Source organism: Stegostoma tigrinum, chromosome 39 (genome assembly GCF_030684315.1).
Source record: "Stegostoma tigrinum isolate sSteTig4 chromosome 39, sSteTig4.hap1, whole genome shotgun sequence".
Taxonomy (NCBI): domain Eukaryota; kingdom Metazoa; phylum Chordata; class Chondrichthyes; order Orectolobiformes; family Stegostomatidae; genus Stegostoma; species Stegostoma tigrinum.
Window position 1 is genome coordinate 12,930,094 of NC_081392.1, and position 21,302 is coordinate 12,951,395.

At 48.0% G+C, this 21,302-nt stretch overlaps 1 protein-coding gene across 2 annotated transcripts in view; it reads right to left on the reverse strand.

Annotated features, from left to right (window-relative positions):
* vaspb (vasodilator stimulated phosphoprotein b) overlaps window positions 1-21,302 on the reverse strand; it is a 76,708-nt gene that overhangs the window by 19,693 nt on the left and 35,713 nt on the right. For both annotated transcript variants that reach the window (XM_059640937.1, XM_059640936.1), the window contains exons 2-5: window positions 7,333-7,504; window positions 6,096-6,276; window positions 2,888-2,951; window positions 892-998 (exon numbers count right to left, since the gene is read on the reverse strand). In XM_059640937.1, the coding sequence (XP_059496920.1) occupies window positions 892-998; window positions 2,888-2,951; window positions 6,096-6,276; window positions 7,333-7,504 (524 nt within the window). The remainder of the gene's footprint in view (window positions 1-891; window positions 999-2,887; window positions 2,952-6,095; window positions 6,277-7,332; window positions 7,505-21,302) is intronic.

Below are 21,302 nucleotides of genomic sequence, written 5' to 3' on the forward strand. Positions count from 1 at the left end.
GACGTGTGGAGGGATGTGAATAACGAGGCAGCAACAATGTAGATGAGCAGACTTCCTAACACAGTCTCGTGGTGCCGAGGAAGTCGTTTGGGTGCGTGTGTGTGTGTGTGTCTGTCTGTCTGTCTGTCTGTCTGTGTGTGTGTGTGTAAAAACGGTGGTGTACACTGTCAATACTCTGGTGGGGGGGGGGGGGTCATCACAAAGTTGCAAGCCTTGAAACGGGGGTCACAGTGGGTGAGCACTTGGGAAGCTCTGCACCTAAATGGCGCTACACAAATGCAAGTTGCTCAGGGGCCCCCGAGTCAGTTCAGTCCGAGGCTGGACGTCTGGCAGGAACCAGGGGGAATTAGATCCACTCTCGGGGATTTAGGATTTTAAAAATCGCTCTCTGCAACAGACACAGACGATGGGAGAGACACACACAACTGGCCAACGTGAGCACCACCCACCCCCCACATCCCCAGTGGGAGCTCAGCTAAGGGCTGGAGCTTTAAGTGATTATCTGAGACTCGGTGCCCTGGAGGGGCCTGGCACATTCAACCAAATGCTGTCCCTGACCTCGACTGACTGGCTCTACCCTCACCGGCACCCCCCCCAACTCCCTTTCCTGAGGGGGCACTTCACGTCTGCCCCTGGGAACTGTGGACCATAAACAAAGAGGAGGATCAGGCCATTGGGCCCAGTGGCTCTGATCTATTGTTCAGCACGATGACGGCTGATCAGCTACTGGGGCGTCATGTCTCACACTCTCCCTGTATCCCCAGCATCAGGCTTTGGATTCTGCAGGGAATGAGCTGCATGGGGGAAGACAAGCCCCCACCACACACACACCAACCCCTGGAGTGATTGAGCCCTGCAGTGAGGCAACAGTGCCTCCTGGCTGCATCATACCTGCACTGCGTCTTTCCAGCTGCTCACGTTCCTGTTCCAGCCTTTGCTGTTCCAATCTCTGCTGTTCTAGCCTTTGCTGTTCCAATCTCTGCTGTTCCAGCTGCTGCCTGTAGGTGATGGACAAACACACGAGATGTGGGAAATGCCAACAAAACGCTGCCTGTACCAACTAGATGATCTGATGGCAAATCTCCGCCTTTTTACCCCCTGTTGCGGTAATTCTTCTGTACCACACCACAATGTTGGCTCCCTATGGGGATTCTGTGACTCTAAATGCAGTCAGATGGAGGGATGCCGTAGCCATGCACGGTGTAAATTCCCACTTTAATCAGAAGCTGGAAGTCAAACTCGTATTTTTAAAACCCGTTCATGGGATCTGGGCCAGCATTTGTTGTCCTGTCCCTAACTGCCCCTTGAGGTGGTGCTGGAAACGCTGCAGTCCGTGCGCTATGGGTTGACCCGCAATGCCCTAAGGGAGGGGATTCCCAGGATGCTGACCCAGCGACAGTGAAGGAACGGCGATGTGTTTCCAAGTCAGGATGGTGAGGGGCTTGGAGGGGAGCCTGCAGGGGGTGGGGGTCCCTCGTATCTGCTGTCCCTTGTCCTTCTGGATGGAAGTGGTCGTGGGTTTGGAAGGTGCTGCCTGAGGATCTTTGGCGAGTTGCAGCAGGGCACCTGGAAAATTATTCCTCTCAAAATCCTGGTATCCCCTCCCAAAGGGCACTGTGGCTCAAGTTATGGTGCATGCAGTGCAGTGGTTCAAGGAAGCAGTTCACCTGTTTCTTCTACACAGGGCCTGTACTGACCTTCGGCCCTAGATGTTACGCTGACCTGTGAAGCCAATCTGAAGCCCATCTAACCTACACTATTCCATTATCATCCATATGTTTATTCAATGTCCATTTAAATGCCCTTAAACTTGGTGAGTCTACTGCTGTTGCAGGCAGGGCATTCCACGCCCTTACTACTCTCCGAGTAACGAACCGACCTCTGACATCTGTCCTATATCTATCACCTCTCAATTTAAAGCAATGACCCTCATGCTAGCCATCACCATCTGAGTTAAAAGGCTCTCACTGTCCACCTGACCTAATCCTCTGATCATCCTGTATGTCTCCATTAGGTCACCTCGTAACTTCCTTCTCTCTAACTAAAACAGCCTCAAGTCCCTGAGCCTTTCCTCATAGACCTTCCCTCCTAGACCTTCCCTCCATACCAGGCAGCATCCTTGTAAATCTCCTCTGCACCCTTTCCAAAGCTTTCCTAAGGACAACTAGGGAGGGAGCACAGAGCAACAAAGACAGAGTGGGGGGCAAACAGATGAGCAGAAAGGACGGGTCACAAAGTGAACAGAACTTGCTATACGCAGCAAATTCTGTCAACCCTTTCCCTCCGTCCAGGACAACAATCACAAAGCCACGCATCATTATTTTGTTTAAGATTCAGTCACTGAGGCAGAAGTGTTTCCACACACCTCGCTTTTGGTAGCACTGGGATGTTCGGATGATCGTGACTCTAGAGTCACAGGCCATGGTCTAACAGGATTAGACACCAAGCAGCCATTCAGCACTAAAAGAGTAGTCTCCAGAGGATTAGATCACAGGGTCTGAAACCTAGATCAATCCCGGAACTTTTTCAAGAAAAACAACACACAGTGCCAGCTGTGGGCAGCCTGCGAGAGAAAAGGCCTCACAGCATTGCCATCTCGTCTCAGGCTGTTCAACACCATTCACCGTGTGACACAGCACAAGGAGGGCCTTTCCTGGTAGGTCACCCACAACTGCCCCTACTCCAAAGCCTAGGCCTTTCCCAGTAGGCTGCACACCCCACCCCACCAAAGCCCAGTAGGCCACAATTCCGCCCCCTCCCTCAAAGCCTAGGCCTTTCCCAGCAGGCCCGCTCCCCGTCCACTCTCCCACCCCAAAGCCCAGGCCTTGCCTTAGCCAGTAGGCTGCACCTTGGTAGTTCTTAGAAATTAGCTCTGAACCAGACTCACCTCCTCTGCTGTTCCAACTCCTCCGCACTTGGTCCATTATTCACCAACCGTGGGGCACCAGGTCCTGCACAGGAGAAGAAACAGGGGTTTTAATGGGCTCACTTCCGGGTCCTCCAGAAGGAGATCAACAACCTGCATTACTATAGTGCCGCCAGTGCAGTGAATTACCCAGAGGCCGTTCCACTGCGTAGGAGTCAACCCTGAGGCAGGGTCTCTCTTGGAAGTCAGTACCGAGCGATCAATAGCTCAGTCAAAATGGGAGATTTTAAGGAGTAGATAACAAAGTGTGGAGCTGGATGAACACAGCAGGCCAAGCAGCATCTCAGGAGCACAAAAGCTGATGTTTCGGGCCTAGACCCTTCAGAGAGATTTTAAGGAGTATCTGGAAAACAAAAATGGACGTTGGTGAGGCCCCTTCTGGAGTGCTGCGTCCAGTTCTAGTCACCATGTTTATAGGAAGGATATTATTAAACTGGAGGGGTTTTGGAAAATATTTTCCAGGATATTGCTGGAAATGGAGGGTTTGAATTACGGAGAGGCTGGGACATTTTTCCACTGGAGCATAGGAGATTGAGGGGCGACCTTATAAATCAAGAGGGGCATAGATAAGGTGAATAGCAAAGGTGTTTTCTCCCAGGATGGGGGATTTCAAGAGTACGAGGCATATTTTTATAAAGGTGAGAGGAGAAAGATTTAAAAAAAACAACATGAGGGGCATTTGTCCCCCACTGAATTAACTTCCAGAGGAAGTGGTGGATGTGGGTGCAGTTACAACATTTCAAAGACATGTGGATAAGTACATGAATAGGAAAGGTTTGGAGGGATATGGACCAGGAGCAGGCAGGTGGGACTCGTTTAGGAGTTAACAAATTGTAGAGCTGGATGAACACAGCAGGCCAAGCAGCATCAGAGGAGCAGGAGCAGATTCTCCAGCATCTGCACTTCCTAGTATCTCAGGGACTAGTTTAGTTTGGGATTATGGTCAGCATGGACTGGTTGGACCAAAGGGTCTGGTTCTGTGCTGTAGGATTCTGTGATAATAATTAATCCAATTAAATTAAGTGAGGGGTATGGGGCAGGGTTCACCTAATCCAGTCACGCTGTCCCCCGCAAGCCTCTCTTCACCTTGTATTCTGCAAGGTGAATAATAAAGATCTTCTCCACAGCATGGGAGAGTTCAAAACTAGGGTGAGTATTTTTAAGGAGAGGAGAAAGATTTAAGAAAAAAGGGAACTGAGGGGTGACTTTTTTCCTGAGTACACAGTGGTTCGTGTGTAGAATGAACTTCCAGAGGAAGTGGTGGATGCAGGTATGGTTACACTGAACTTATCCAAATGTTTTTTTAAAAACACAAATAGAACAGGTTTGGAGGGGTATGGGCCAAGTGTGGGCAAATGGAAGTAGTTTAGTTTGGGATTATGGTCGACATGGACTGGTTGGGCTGAAGGGTCTGTTTCTGTGCTGCGACACTTGAGATCACATCCCTTTTTCCCCCGACTACTATCAGTTCAGAAGAACAGTCAAACGTCATCTCAGTTTCTCTCCCCCCAAGACCCACTGAGTTTCTGTGGCACTCTGTGTTTCGGATTTGTTTCATGACAGACATTTGCTCTCTCCCCACCTGCTTTCTGTGGCCAAAGGGGCCCTTTCTTTTAAAGGGAAATCCACTTTGTGGGTTCTCACTGTGCATTTAAAATTAAAAAATGGCTCTCACCTTCCTCAGAAGGACTTCCTGCTCCAGAATGCCAAAAGGGAATTTTCTTTTTTCTTTGAGATGACAGTTTTCCCAGTGATTTATCAGTCTGGGTCCTGATCCCTTTTGCCTCCCCCAGACCCCAACTGATCCCATCGCGCGGTGATCCCTCCCAATGCAATGTTCAATCACCAGATCACTTAACTTTCCAAGGGCTTGGGCTCCTTGAGAATTAGGAGAAGGAGTCTGCTCTGCCACTCAAAGGAATCACGGCTGATCGGAGAATCCACAAATCCACTTTCCTGCCTTTTCATCCCCATGACCCTTGATTCCCCTCCCTGATTAAAAATCTCTCTATCTCAGCCTTGAATACAGCGAGCCAGCCTTGACAGACCCTCTGCGGTAAAGAATTCTTCAGATTCACTCACCTCAGAGAGAAGAAATTCCTCCTCATCTCTATTTTAAAAAGGGCAAAGTTGTGAGATATAATTCTTGGGGCTAAAGGGATCAAAGTGTTCAGGGGAGAAAGCGGGAACAGAGCAGAGAGTTGGATGATCAGCCGTGGTCATATTGAATGGCTAATTCCTGCTCCTAGTTAGTGATCGCAAGAACTGCTAATGCTGGAGAATCTGAGATAACAAGGTGTGGAGCTGGAGGAACACAGCAGGCCAAGCAGCACCACAGGAGCAGAAAGGCTGGCCTTTCGGGTCAGGATCCCTTCTTCAGAAATCTGAAACAAGCAGGTCCCAGGAGGTTTCTGAAGAAAGGTCCCAGCCCTCCAGCTCCACACTTATTTCCTGCTCCTAGTTTGTGTTGCAATGATTTTTATTCCAAGATGATGCCCCTCTGGTGCAAGACTCTCCCACAAAGGAGAAACAATCTTTCCACATCTACCCTGCCAAACTCTTTAAGAATCTTGTCTGTTTCAGTAAGGTCACCTCTCACTCTTCCCAACTCCAATGAGTACAGGCCGAACCTACCCATCCCTTCCTCATAAGAGAGAGTCCCTCCATACCTGGGATCAACCGAGCGAACCTTCTCTGGACTGAGGCCAATGTCAGCCCTATCTTCCCTTAGATAAGGGGCCCAATATTCCAGCCATGGTCTGAGTCTGACTCAGGTCCTGGAGAGTTTTTTGCCCCCCCAAAGCCTCCTACTTTTGTAGAATGCGCAGAAAACAGTAGTAGACCATTCGGCCCTTTGAGCCAGCTCCTCCATTTGGTGTGATCATGGCTGACCATCCAACTCAGTTCCTGCTTTCTCCCCCATGCCCTTCAGTCCCTTCAGCCCCAAGAACTATACAACAATGTTTTGGCCTCAACTGCTCTCTCTGGCAGAGATTTCCACAGGCTCCTCATTTCCATCTTGTGTTCCACCCTCTTTGAAACAAAGATAAACAACCCACTTGCCCTCCCTTGTAACCTCCTGATATTCTGTCTCCTCACCTCCATCACTCTACACCATCCTTGCAAATGCCTCTGACCCCCTCCACCGCTGAAGTACAGTTACACCTACCCACACTCGCTGTGCCATCAAGCACCTCCAGGGCGCGATGCATCCCGTCGGCGAATAGTGTGGCGTCCTCCTTGCTCCCGAAGTTCAGGCCCCAGACCTGACGCATGTCCCTCCACTGATGGAAGCTGGGAGTTGCCTGGTTATACTTCAGGCCTTTGGCGATGGGGCAGTTTATCACAACCTGGGAGCCAAAGAAGCAGATTAGCTGCTGGAGAGGTTGGGGAGGGGTTAGCCACATGGGATACATGCCACGAACAGGTCCCCACACACGCACCGCAAGGCTCAAAGTCATGACCCACTTCAGGGGCTGTAAACTACTCTTCTATCCAGTTTTGTCTACACGTGACTCCAGACCCACAGCAAATCTGGCTGACTCTCAAACTGCCCTCTGAAATGGCCGAGCGAGCTACTCAGTTCAAGGTGGGGTGAGGGGGGGGGGGAATTAGGGAAATATACCGGCCTTGGGTCAGTGACACCTGCATCCCAGGAAAAAGAATAAAAAGAAGTTCCTCCCATAAAAAGCGAGCTTTGCAACAAAGTATTCACGTGATTATTAATGAGATTCCTATTTTCTCCCAGATACGTTCACTTCCGTGAATTTAAACTTCCTCTGGGGCTGCGTTGGGATTTGAACTCCTTCCATCCAGATTGCCAGTGCAGCAGTGAGAATGGTAGGTGTGGGTGGTCTGTCTAGCCCAGGTCTAGCATTGTGACCCCACACAACAATGGGGGCGGGGGGTGGGAATGAGAGAATCACCCAGAACTATGCATGCCTGAGGGTTCAACAAGGGGTGACCTGCTATTGTTCAACATACCCATGTCTCGAGTGTGAATAAATATTTCCAGATCTTTTAAAAAAATGTATGGAAATGAAAAGGCACGCTGCATAGTTTCTCATCAGGACAGAACTGCAAGAATGCCAAATCTTGAAATGGGAACAACAATTTATACTGGAGGCGAATAGCTGAGGCATTGTGCCAGGAAGGTAGTGTCCCTCACACTTGTTTAATAAAAAAAATGACGCAATGCATATTCCATTTGCTTGCAGCCAATTGGCCCCAGCATCAACACATTTTCAGGTGTGAATCAAAAAAAAAGCAAGCGAAGCAAATCCCACCAGAACTCAAGAGAATTGGCACTTGTCGCAGCTCAGCCTGATAGATTGGAACATTCACTGATGCTTCATTAACCCATTTCTAAGGCCCACTGATAACTGGGCGGTCAGCCCACTCGATACCTGCTGGTCCTGCTGGAGTTTGCGGCCCACCACACGGAAGGTGTTGTTGCTTGGGTTGTGGTAGATGTGGACACGACTGAAGACTTGTGGCCCATTACCTGCTGGGACCCATTTCTTATTGGCATCGTCGTAGAGCATGACCGTAGCCCGAGCCTGACAGATACTCGTCTCGCTGGAAAAGGGAGGAGGAGAGAAGAGTTGATTATCAGACTGACTCGGGGAACCATAGAACGCTATACATTCTCAAAAGCTGAAGAGCGTTCAGAAAAGATTTACCAGGATATTGCCAGGAATGGAGAGTAAGGTGGGGGGTTTGAGTTCATAGAATCTCTACAGTGTGAAAACAGGGCCTTTGGCCCAACAAGTCCACCCTGACCCTCAGAGCATCCCACCCCAGACTCATCCACCTATAACCCACCTGGTCTACACATTCCTGAACACTATGGGTAATTTAGCACGGCCAATCCACCCCTAACCTGCACATCTTTGGACTGTGGGAGGAAACTGGAGCACCCGGAGGAAACCCACGCAGACACGGGGAGAATGTGCAAACTTCACACAGACTGTCGCCCGAGGCTGGAATCGAACCCGGGTCCCTGGCGTTGCGAGGCAGCAGTGCTAACCGCTGAGCCACCGTGCTGCGAGGTATGGGGAAGGGTTAGGTAGGCTGGGACCTTTATTTTCCACTGGAGCAGAGGAGGGTGAGGGATGGCCTTACAAAGATTTATAAAATCATGAGGAGTGTGAATAAGATGAATGGCAGGCATCTTTTTTCTAGGGTGGGGGAATTCAAGACAAGGGAAATATTTTTTAAGGAGAGAGGGGAAAGGTTTCACCAAAAGGGCATGAGCGGCAGATTTTTCATAGAGTGAGTGAAATGAACTTCCAGAGGAAGTGGTGGATGTGGGTACAATTACAATGTTTAAAAGACATTTGGATAAGAACATGAATAGGGAAGGTTTAGAGGGATATGGACCAAGCTCAGGCAGGTGGGACCAGTTTAAACTGGGATTACGGTCGGCACTGACTGGTTGGACCGAAGGGTCCGTTTCCACGCTGTATGGCTCTAATAGCTCACTATCTGGGGAAGTGGGCAGTGCTATCTTCACCCAGACAGCTGTGGTCTCACAAACTGACAGTGGGAGCAGGAAGTGGGATGGTTTATCAGTGAGTCAGAGACTGACAAGTCATCTTGGGCTGACAGAACTTAAATTGGAGGCAATTAACTTCAGCAGCTTTATCTCCAATTTAAAAAAAACAGAGGTCAAATATTTCCATTTTTGGAGATGGCGTTGAAGGGCTTGAGAGTTCTCCCCTGATATTTTGTTTTCTCTCTCTTCCCTGATACAGTCTGCAAAAGAATCAGGAGCTGCCATCTCAGGAAGGACAGGAATGAGGAAGCTGTGAACATGTCGGCTACTAAATGTATATACATTTGGGCGCTATACAAATTCATCTCAAGGTACTTCACATGGACAACATTAGAAAATAAGTCAAAGACTAAAAGTTAGACGCAGGGCCATGGAAGTGAATGATACTCAAAGCAGACCATCATTTCCATACTGGCCCACCAAGAGCTGCTGTTGTGGTCCCCATTGCTACCTCCGACCTACAAGTCTCCTGCAGTCAGATAAACATCCCACTCCTATTAGCTGGGACAGGTAGCCAGGTGGGAAATACAGAAACACAGCAGTAGGCTGTTCAGCTCCTTGGGGCTGCTCCACCACTCAACAAGATATCAGCTGACCTTCTACCCCAACAGCACTTCCCTGCACCATCCACTGACCCCTTTATGGTCTGGAAATCCACTGATCTTAGTCTCAAACCAATCAAGCATATCGCCCACAAAGTGAGAAAGCGAGAGGCTCACATTATAGAGGTTTACAAAAATGACGCGAGACATAGACAAGGTGAACGGGCATGGTCTTTAGACCAGGGTAGTGGAGTCCAAAACTAGAGCACGTAGGTTTAAGAGGAGAGGGGCAAGATTTAAAAGGGACCTGAGGGGTAACTTTTTCACAGAGGGTGGTGCGTGTATGGAACGAGCTGCCAGAGGAAGTGGTGGGGGCTGGTACAGTTACAGCATTTAAAAGGCATCTGGATGGGGACATGAATAGGAAGGGTTTAAGAGGGATATGGGCCAAACGCAGGCATGCGTTTATTTCAGTTTAGTTCATAGTTAGAGTGTATGTGGTAAAATGACATTGAACGTGGGGAGAACTTGGAATTCAGAATGACCAATAAAAAAGGAGGAAATGAAGTAAACAAAACCATAATTAAAATTCGACAATTGGAAAGACTATATGAGGGCAAAAAAAGGAAGTGACCACTAAACAAAATAAAACAAAACCACATCATCATTTTAAAAATAAAACTGGGGTTTTTGCCATTTCCTCCAAGTTCTCTTGTACCATCTGTTTTAACTTTAGCTGGGGCGGGGGTGTAGTGAGAGGGGGAGTGGGGGTGAGAGAGATTGGGAGGGGGTACAGAACGAGGGGAGATGAAGGAAGGGGGGAAAAAGAGGGGAGGGAAGACAGACTCTGACTGAACAGGTCAGTTGTTGGTCTGCGCTCTGGAATGGAAGGAATGTTCACTGAATAAACTGATGTAATGAGGAACTTCAGCTGAACCACAAGATTAAAACATCCACTTAGCTGTAATTGGTTTCCAGGAAACCTACATCTGTCAGCAGGGTACACAAAGTGAAGTTCTGGGGAATGTACCCAAATAAACGTACGTGGGAGCTTCAGTTAAACACAAGAGTTTTCAAATCAGTGAGAACATTTCATGGTGTTGTCTAATCCAACACCCATACAACTGTGATTAAATACCACGGGTGGGGGCATCTTGATAATTTACCCTCAGTGGTGCCCAGGGGTTTTTGTCAGCTTTCCAGTCCAGGCTGTGGTAACAGCAGCAGCTAACCCCCCCCTCAAATGCACAGCCAGATAACGTGTTTTGAGGCCTACTCCCAGGCTTGAACCACGATCGAGGCCAGCACTCCCCTCAGTGTAGCGCTATGGGAGTGCTGCACTGTCTGAGATACGAACCATCAGAGCAGACGTCAACCTACACTCAATAGCTGCAGCCAGGCGAACGCCCCACATTTGGAAACTAAAAACCTCTTCTTACTGGTCACCTCCATTTGCTTGGCACCATGTCAGAATCACACACTGTGGAAACAGGCCCTTTCGGCCCACCATGTCTATGCTGACCAATAAACAAACTACCAAATTCAATTTTGTATACCCGAGTAGGAACCTCCCTCAACCTCCACGGAAAACAAACCCAGCCTATCCCCCGCTTCTCATGTTTTATATTTAGCAAAAAAAAACCCAAACTGAACAAAAATAAAGGTACAAGATGCTTTTGGAACACAAAAACACACTCGTTTATCCTCACAGAACACTCCACCACAAAAGAAAGGCCTCTTATTCACAGAATCCCTCAAGTGCAGAAGCAGGCCATTTGGCCCGTGCAGTCCACACCGACCCAACAAACAGCATCCCGCCCCTGTTTCCTATGGCTAATCCACTCAGCCTGCACACTCTGGATCAGTTTCCCATGACCAACCCACCCCAACCTGCACATCTTTGGACTGTGGGAAGGAACCGGAGCACCCAAAGGAAACTCACGCAGTCACGGGGAGGATGTCTGTGTGGAGTTTGCACAGTTACCTGAAGGTGGAATTGAACCTGGGTTCCTGGCACTGTGAGGTGCCAGTGCTAACCACTGAGTCACCACGCCATGTAGCCCATCAGGCCTGTGCCAGATCTCCGAAAATGCTAATCGAGTTAAAGCCCAGATCACCGCAAAATCCTCTTTCCTGAACCTTTACCCAATTCCATTCTGAAACTTTCAACTGAATCCACTTCCATAAGCCCTGCCAGGGGACACGTTCTGGACCGTGATGCCTCACACTGTCAAATTGCTGGTTTAAGCGTCGCACTGTTCTTTTCAGGTCTGGTTACGCCAGACCCAATCAGCAATTAAACATAAACAAGGCTCTGACGGAGAACATCTGAAAATCTCCTCATTGCTGTCGACTGTCCTGAGAGATCAGCTGCACACCGTGCCCCCCCTCCGCCACCCCCACTGTTTGCCAGAGAAAATACTTGGCACTTCCCAAATACCTAACACACACAACACAGGCCCAGGAGAGATAACACGGTGTAGAGCTGGATGAACACAGCAGGCCAAGCAGCATCTTAGGAGCAGGAAAGCTGATGTTTCGGGCCTAGACCCTACCCAAAACATCAGCTTTCCTGCTCCTCTGATGCTGCTTGGCCTGCTGTGTCCATCCAGCTCTACACCTTGTTATCTCAGATTCTCCAGCATCTGCAGTTCCTACTACCTCAGGCCCAGCAGAGATGGGAAGGAATCAAATTGGAACAGAGCACAATGTCTCCAGCATGGGCACCAGTGAACATCGAGATACACCACAGGAAGGAAAAAGAAAACACAATCCCTCACAAGACAAGGCATTAGAAATCGAAGGGGCATTTTGAAGCTCCTTCAGGAGGAGACAGGACTGTGGCAAGAGGGGAAAATATTAAATTGCTCCGCGAGGCCACGACTTGGCCAGGCGGGATGGAAGGGTAAATGGAATTTCCAGAATGTTCACACGTGCTGCCAGTGACGTACACGGCCCACGTACACTAATAAACACAGTGTGTTAGACTGGAGCAATCCAGCAAACGCGCTTGGAGCAGAGATACAGCACTGTATTACAGAACAGCTCTCTCTGCTCTTTTAAAGTGACAGTAAAGCTCCCTCTACACTGTCCCCATCAAATGCCCCCAGGACAGGGACAGCACGGGGTTAAAATTCAGAGTAAAGCTGCCTCGATTTGCTTAAATTGAAAGTAGAACTGCCTCTACACAGTCTCCATCAAAAATATACATGGAATTCCCTCCCCAAGGGCATTGCGGGTCAACCAACAGCGCATAGAGGCTGCAGCAGTTCAAGGCGGTAACTCACCACCTCCTTCTGGCTCAGCCAGAAATCATTACAGCCCCTGTGTAAAGGATTTAGAAATGCAGCAAAAAAATCAAAATAACAAGTTGGTTCTCTTCACTATTGTTCTTCAGAAAACTGACTATTAATACTTGTCTGCTTCAGTAAATAAAGATTTTGGATCCTGACCCAAACAGTCACACCAGTTCCAGCCACATGCAGCATCCTGATGTTGTTCTGACTCTGTGACGGTCCCCTGACCTTGTACCCTCAGAGGGAGCAAAGTCCTGACTATTTTCACTTCCCTTAGCTGCTGCAGAATGGCAGATTCATGCCCTTCATTACCCCTCAGCTAGAATATTCCAGTACACTCCCGGCTGCTCTCCCCTGTTCTAATCCCAGAAACTTGGAGCTCATCCAAAGATCTTTTAAAACTGTTACAAGTCAGAGCAGAATTGGGCCATTCAGCCCATCGGCTGAAATTTGACAAACAAAAGGGGTCAAATCGGGTGACCAAAGGCTGGGTCGGAGAGTTAAGTTTTCGTGAGCAAGGGCTTCAGGACCTCGGAGCAACCGTGTGCTCAATGTCACAGCGCCACACATCTCTGAGCATAAGTAGTACAGCGTAGGTGGAGTTAGAACCACAGCACCCCAATTTATAAACCACGCTAGAACAGAGCTTCAGAGAAGTCTGAAGAAGGCAGAAAACCAATGGTCTGTTCTCAACAAATACCATGAAATGGGTGGGTTATATTGAGGAGAAAGGGTTGGGCCTTTACCCACTGGACTTTAGGAGAGTAAGAGATGGCTTGACTTAAGGCACTAATTCCTGAGGAGGTATCACCTTGTGGGAGAATTGAGAACAAGGGTCACCTATTCAGGGCAGAGATGAGGAGCATTTTCCTTCTCCACCTTCAGAGGGAAATGTGGAACCCACTTCCTCCGAAAGGTGGTGGAAGCAAAGTCCTTTTTTTTGAAAAATAGGAACGGCAGAAGTGGCTAGGTTCTTGTGAAGTAAAGGCTGAGGAAGGCGACAATGATCAGATCAGCCACACCTGTCTCGATGGATGGTGAAGCAAACGAGGGGCAGAGGGCCCTTCTCCTGTTCCCAACTCCTGGCTCTGGCCTACGTGAGACTCCAGGCCCACAGAAAGATAGCCGACGCCATTAACTGCCCTCCCATAAAACAGCCTGGCAACCCGCTCAGCTCAAGGGGCAACAAATGTCAGCTATAAAGGCATCTTGGGGAAACAAAAGAAGTGTTCTTCTTAAATGAGCAGAAGAACTGGAGCACCCTGTGTGGAGAAGTCGCACCTATATTCAGAAGGTATGGCGAGGTTGGAAAACCAGGTGATTGGGGGGGGGGGGGGGGGTTGGTGCAATTGATCCAGTTTGGGCTACTGTCTCAAACCGTGACCCTTCCAATGACTTCGTAGTGATCCCAGAAGCTGCTGGAAAAAAAACAAACTCCGTGCAGAGCAGGCCCTCCTGGGACCCAGTCTCAATACCCTGGGCTGTCCCAGTGAAGGTTCAAAATACAAAGCTACGAGCTCGCTCCGACTCTGCCCTTGCTCCTTTGATCAGGGACGGTCTGGCTCCTAGCCAAACCAAACAGTGCCTGTTACAGAGGAATGTGAGAGGGGAAGAGGGGAGATAACAGCAGTGAAGAGACAGAAAGTAAGTGAGAGAAAACAAAGCCCAGGCAGAACTCCAAGAGAATCCCAATGCACATGACACTGTGTACAGACCTCTTGGCTACCAGAGACAGCTGCGCATGGACATCCCTCAGAATCTTAGCCAGGTGCCTACTGGGAATACCAGTCCCCTGTACCTCAGGAAGAGGGCCATTATCCCTTTGGATTGGTGGGGAAATGGGCAGTCTCTGAATGGCCCCAGTGTTTAAATGGTTTAAGTACGAATGGAAAAACCATGTGTGTAATCTCAGATCAATGGATGGAGGCGATCTGACCCCAGAATTAATTGAAACGTAGAAAATATGGCCTACTCCTGCCCCTTCGGCCTTTTAAGCCTACTGTGCTATTCAATATGATCATGGCTGATTGTCCAACTCAGTACCCAGTTCCCGCTTTCTCCCCCACAACCTTTGACCCCTTTAGCCATCAGAACTTCATCCAACTCCTTCTTGAAAACATTCAATGCTTTGACCTCCACGTGGGGCAGAGAATTCCACAGGGTCCCCACATCTCCAGGGGAAGCTGTTCTCATCTCAGCCCTGAACGATTTATCTTTTATCCTTAAACACTGACCCCCGGTTCTGGTTTGCAATTCCAAAAGTTTCAGCAATGTGGTCAGGGAGAAAAAAAAAAGCCAGTCTGGTCATCAAGTCTGCTGGGCCATTCAGCCAGATATTCTAGCTCCTGCACTGAACTAAGGTATCCTGTCACTCTATTTACACCTAGAGGGTCCTTGACACTGATCCAGCTCTCAGAGTGAATAAAACCCCCGACACTCCGATTTATATCCATCAGCCAGGGCTCCCTGATTGGGCCTATTCGAGGTGGTCTGCCTGGCTGACTTCGTTCCTACCACTACACATGCAGTCCCCATATTTGTCAATATCTTCACAACTGGAGATTGGTGAAGCTAGGATTGGGGGAATAGAGCTGGAGATCTAAGAGAGGGGGACAAAGTGATGTGATATTTAGACAGGGATATCAGCGAGAAGTTCTTCCCATGCAATGTTGGGACTGTCCCACCTCACTGGGGTAAAGTCACCCCCACTATTCCCAGACTCAGCACTAAAGTTAAAAGATTTCTTTAAAGAACAAAGAATTCCCCAACTGACTTGCCTTTCAGGCCCAGGTTGACAAAAGGAGAAAATACTATCACTTCAAGAGATGTATTTTGTCAGCTTCTACAGTATTTGAATAAAGTGTGTCCTGTTTCAAGACTGGTCATACCTCCAATCAAATTGCCTCTGGAACACAGCACCTTTAAAATAAATAAAGTTCAAGTTGAAGCAACCTCCTCAATATATTTTGAGGGGTTTGGTCTGGTCCATAACACAGAAAGTATACACCTCATTTCTCTGCTGAATAATACTATTTACTACAAGTAATTAGATTATAAATACAGGTAGACAGTCATGAGCTCGTTGCAAAGTAGGCCATTTAGCCCTTCAAGACTGATCTGCCAATTTAATAAGATCATGGCTGATCTCATCTCAGCCTCAACTCCACTTTCCTGCCCATACCCCACAACTTGTTACTAATTAAACAGTTATCACTTCCTCAAATTTGTTCCTAACTCTAATTAAAGGTCTAGCCCCTTTATACACGGCCCCTTACACAGAGACAGACAATGTTGATTACATATGAATAGATCGCTGGGAAAAACAGTTCAAAAAGGTTGCAGAGTTGACTCTGGGGCAGGTCAGAATATTGCTTCCAAGTCGTCCCTCTCCTGATGCTTCCATTGGTTTGCAAAATGCCTGATTTATGAAAAAGACGACATCTCTGCTTTATCCATTCAACCTCAACAGTTTGCAACAACTGAAGGAAAGAGAAGATTATTTTCTTCAGGCTTATAAATGGCTCATTGCAGAGAACAGAGAGGGCCCGTGGGATGGAGGTGACTGGTGGCTTTGATCAGAGAATCGTATAGAAGAGGCCTTTCGGCCCATCCAGTCTACACTACCAGAGAAAAATGACCACCTCCACTAGTCCCACTTCCCGCAACAGGCCCAAAGCCTCGAGTGTTATAACACTTCACACGTTCATCCAAGTATAGAAATCAGTTTGTTAACCAGCTCTCGGATTAAACACTCCAGATAAATAGAGAGGCGTGCATTAAACCCTGACCAAGCCCAACTTTGAGACATCAACATCCCTCCAAAAAAAAAAGTCCATGTTAAAAACATCAACACACCTCCTAAAATCAATGTAAGAACACACAGTAAGTAACACAGAGGTAACATAATGCAAGGGGCATACACATCACTGTTATACTTTATTTACAGCATTAATGCTCAGGTATCCTGGTTGATCACAGTATTTGAGATATATTATTTTTGCCAGTCGAAACAAAAACTTGAGGCTTCCCTCCTCAACTACCCTCCTAGTTAAGGCATTCCAGACCCCCCTCGGGGGTGAACAATTCTTTCCTCAAATTCCCTCTAAACCTCCTGCCTTTCACTTTAAAATGATGCGCCTGTTATTACTGATCTTAAACCTCAGACTCACTTGATAACTTATTTTTCTCCTTAGCTTTGCACTGAGAAAACTTTTAGCTACTGCCCCGCTCATCCAAGTCACTGATGCAGGTAATAAAATATATGGGGGCCCTGGGCTGATCCCCGTGGCACCCTGACTGAACCTCAAAGTGACCCATGTTCTCCTTTCAATCCTAACCAATCATTTTTTAAAATTCATTTATGGAAGGAGGCAGCATTTATTACCCAGAGGGCAGTTAAGAGTCAACCACATCGCTGTGGATCTGGAGTCACACGTAGGCCAGACTACATAAGGATGGCAGTTTCCTTCCCCAAAGGATATTAGCGAACCAGATGGGCTTTTCCCCCTGACAAATTGGCAATGAATTCACAGTCATCGTTAGACTCAATTCTTTTTTTCTCCGAATTCAAATTCACCCAATTGCCATGGTAGGATTCAAACCCAGGTGCCCAGAATGTTCTCTCTGAATCAACAGCCCAGCAATAAAACCACTAGGCCATCATCTCTCCTGCTCAATTCAGTCACGTCTGGCTGTTCCAAACTCCAGAGGATACAGGCCCGGCCTTTCCTCATGAGGCAATCCACTCATTCCAGCAATTAGTCCGGTAAACCTTCTCTGTAAGCAACATTATTTGCCTCAAAACCCATGCAGCAAAAACAGTTCTTTTCTCATTTAAGTTCAAAATTTTAAAAAACACAAATAAAAAGATCGCACAGTGACAGGGATTTAAGGTTTTGAACAAGGGACAAGGGGAAGAATTAGAAGAATAAATGAGCAGGAACAATCTGGAATTCACCGTCTAGACCTCGCTCAGATACCGTGAACGCGCGTGGCAACAAAAACTTACGAAAGGATATTTTGACCCTGAACAGAGTTCAATGAAGGTTTACAAAGATGATACCTGAAGTTCAGGGGTTAAGTTATGAGGAGAGATTAGGCAAATCAGCACTTAGTCTCCAGAATTTAGAATGTTAGGGGGTGATCGAAACAGGATGTTAACAGGAAAGAGAACCGATAGATGTCACCAAGACTGGAGGGTGAGAGTTATGGAGAGGCTGGGGCTCTTTCTTCACACTGAGTCGTAGGAGGTTGGAGGGTTGGCCTTACAGAGGTTTATAAAATCATGAGGGGTATGGATAATAGCCAACCCCGGGGTAGGGGAATCTAAAACAAGAGGGCATAAGGTTAAAAGGTGAGCAGGGAAAGATTTAAAAGGGGACCTAAGGGGCAACTTTGTCCCCACATAGAGGGTTGTCCATATATGGACCAGGCTGCCAGAGGGGAAGTGGTGGACATTTAAAAGATATTTGGACAGGTACAAGGACAGGAAAGGTTTAGAGGGATATAGAAAGAATGCAGGCAAATGGGACTAGTTTAGTTCAGGATGCCTGGTCAGCATGGACAAGTTGGGCCAAAGGGTCTGTTCCCACACTCTATGACTCTACAAAAGTTAACTATTTCCATAGGTTGGGAATTCTACAACTGGAGGCATAGTCTGAGAACTAGGATCAGACTATCAGGGGAGATCTTTGGAAGCACTTCGACACGCAAAGGGTGGTAAAATTCTGGAACTCTCTTCCACTAATCGCAACAGATGCTAATTCAATTGTTAAATTTAAATCTGGAGGTACACTGTTCTTTTATTAAAACAAGGATATCAAAGGACACAGGCCCAAGGCAGGCTTATGGTGTTAGGATCATGGCTGATCCGTGGCCTACCAGAGGAAAAGGGAAAGAGAAAATTACAGCACAGGGATACAAGATGAACACAGCAGGCCAAGCATCAGAGGAGCAGGAAGGCTGAAGTTTCATCTACCAAGGATGGTTGGGAGGACTCTTGTGGCATAGTGGTAATGTCCCCACCTCCAGGCCAGGAGGTACAGATTCAAGCCCCACCTTCCCCGAGGTGGGTAAAAACATCTCTAACTGCTTTAAAAGCAAAATAGGGTCAACACTGCTCTACCACAGAGTGGGCAACGGGGATACAAAAGGAGAACGAGGCTGACTACATTCACTCTAGAGAGCTGGCATAGCCCAGAATGGGCCAAACAGTCATCCCTATGAGGAAATCATTCCAAAGAGTAGGCCCAGATGAAATATTCCCACTGATGAGGGAGGGGCAGACCAACAGGACATGAAGAGTTCAGGTAAAATACGACGTCAACTATTCACGATTGCAAATCAGGAAATACACGCTTCACAGGAAGGGGAGGGGAATCTGGAGCATATCCAATAGCCTCAGATAATTGTGCTGCTTCCAACACACCGATCAATAGACGTTTTCCGAGTGAGCATATTGCAGGATAAACATGGGATAATGGACACTCAAAGGCAGGCAAAAAGAGGGCGAGGAAGGGCAGGCCATGTTTAAGGAGATAATTACAAAGATACACACACACACACACACACCAAGGGGCTGGAGTCACATAGCTGGGCCATGAATTCCAGGGACTGGCAGATATCAGCCTGTGGGAGTAATGGTGCCATACGGACCACATAAAACATAACACTTCTCTCCGGCTCGTTTTCTTTCTCAAACTCCTGAGTGCAGGTCAGGGACTCCCTCCCGAGCTTTGCAAACAGTTATTTAAATATTAAAAACTCATTAACAGTGGGCAGCGTGACACCCCCCCCAGGGTGGCTGTGTGTTCCCTGTTTTAATTAGATACACAATCTCAGGGGACTGCATGTCCTGGTGGGACAGCAAGCTGGGATCACAGAGCCAGGAGGCCACTCACTCATCGTGCTTGTGCTGGCTCTTGGGATGAGCCCTCAAATTAGCCCCACTCCCCTGCTCTCTCACCCTGACTCCCATGTAGACAGACTGCAGCCTCAACACCCCAGTCCCCAGCTCAGGACCTTAGCCATCAATATCCAATTGGAAGATCACCCTAATCACCACATCACAATGTCACAGTGAGGGGACACAGAGGGGTGAAGAGGACTTACGAAGTTGGGTGGGTGGGTGGGGGGAAGTGAGAGGGGGAGGGAAAGGGGGAGGGGGAAAACATTGAGGACCGAAGGGTCTGTTCTACGCTGTATTGTTCTATGTTCTGTGCTCTAAGAGTCTAATGATGACTGTGAACCAATTGTTGTCAGGGGGAAAAGCCCACCTGATTCACTACTGACCTTTAGGGGAAGAAACTGGCATACACGTGACTCCAGACCGATAGCAATGAGACTGACTTAACTGCTCTCTGGACAATAAATGCTGCCTGGCTAGTGATGCCCTCATCCTGGGAATGAATTGGACAAATCTGTGTTGGTATGATGATACACGGGTTAGTGAAGTGGACATGACACAGGCAGGCACTGAAATCCTGGACAGCCAGGACCCACTGTAGAAATACATCCAGGTTGCTGTCCCACCAGCACACACAGTCTCAGGGCACTGTATTTAATTAAAACAGGGAACACAGTCATACTGTTAATGAGTTTTCAATATTTAAATAACAATAACTAAAAACTATTTGAAAAGCTTGGGAGGGAGTCACTGACCTGCACCTGGGAGCTTGAGAAAGAAAACAAGCCAGAGAGAAGTGTGAAGTTATATATGGTCCGTGGTGGGTCACACCATCTATTCACTCCTCTGATTAACTCTCAGGCCCAGGGCTGAGGTGGAGCTGACTCAGATGCTCACCCTCTGAACAGGAAGATGGCAGTTACCATAACATCGACAAGATCTGAGAGGAAGAGGTTTATCTCGCAATTCTAACAGAAATGTAAATATTTCATCAGTTCACAGACTCAAATCTGCATCACAGTAAAGAGACTGGATAAAACCAGACTGCCCTCCATTCGTGTCAGAGTGTGTTCTCCTCTTCATCCTCCCCAGCCCTCACTCAACCCCAAAAAGAACAGATTACCACTGAGAGTGCAGTTCCTCAAGAAACAGCCACGTAAACACAGTACCTACAAGAGCAGAGATAGTAGGAACTGCCAATGCTGGAGAACCCGAGATAAGGTGTAGAGCTGGATGAACACAGCAGGTCACGGGTCTAGGCCTGAAACGCCAGCCTTCCTGCTCCTCTGATGCTGCTTGGCCTGCTGTGTGCATCCAGCTCTACATCTTGTTGTCTCAGCTACAAGAGCAGGTCAGAGGCCGAGAATCCTGTGGCAAGTAACTCACCTCCTGACTCCCTGTCCCATCATCGACAAGGCACAAGTCAGAAGTGGGATGGAATACTCCCCACTTGGCCTGGATGGGTGCAGCTCCAAAAACACTCAAGCAGCTTGACACCATCCAGGACAAATCAGCCCCTGCTTTATTGGCACCACATCCATCAGCATCCGTTCCCTCCCACCAATGCTTAGCACACACACTGCAGCGTCTATTTACAAGATACACGGCATAAATTCAAAGATCCTCAGACAGCACCTTCCAAACCCACAACCACTTCCATCTAGAAGGACAAGGGGCAGCAGACACATGGGAACACCAGCCCCCTGCAAATTCCCCTCCAAGCCACTCACCACCCTGACTTGGAAATATATCACTGAGATATGGGCGTTGCTGGCTAGGCCAGCATTTATTGCCTGTTCTTAATTGCCCCTTGAGAAGGTGGCCATCAGCTGCCTTCTTGAACTGTTGCATCCTTGTGCTGCAGGAGCACCCACACAGCCCTTAGGGACGGACATCCAGGATTTTGACCCAACAACGCTGAAGGGTTAAATAGTCTTAAGCAGCAAAATCAAGATCCCAAAACAATCTGGGTGCTCCCCTCAGTGCCCTCCTACCACCCCAGCCCTAAAAAAAGTGTCCCAAGACCAGTTCTGAGCCACTCAAAAGAGTCCCCTATTTCTGACAATTTCCCCAGAGA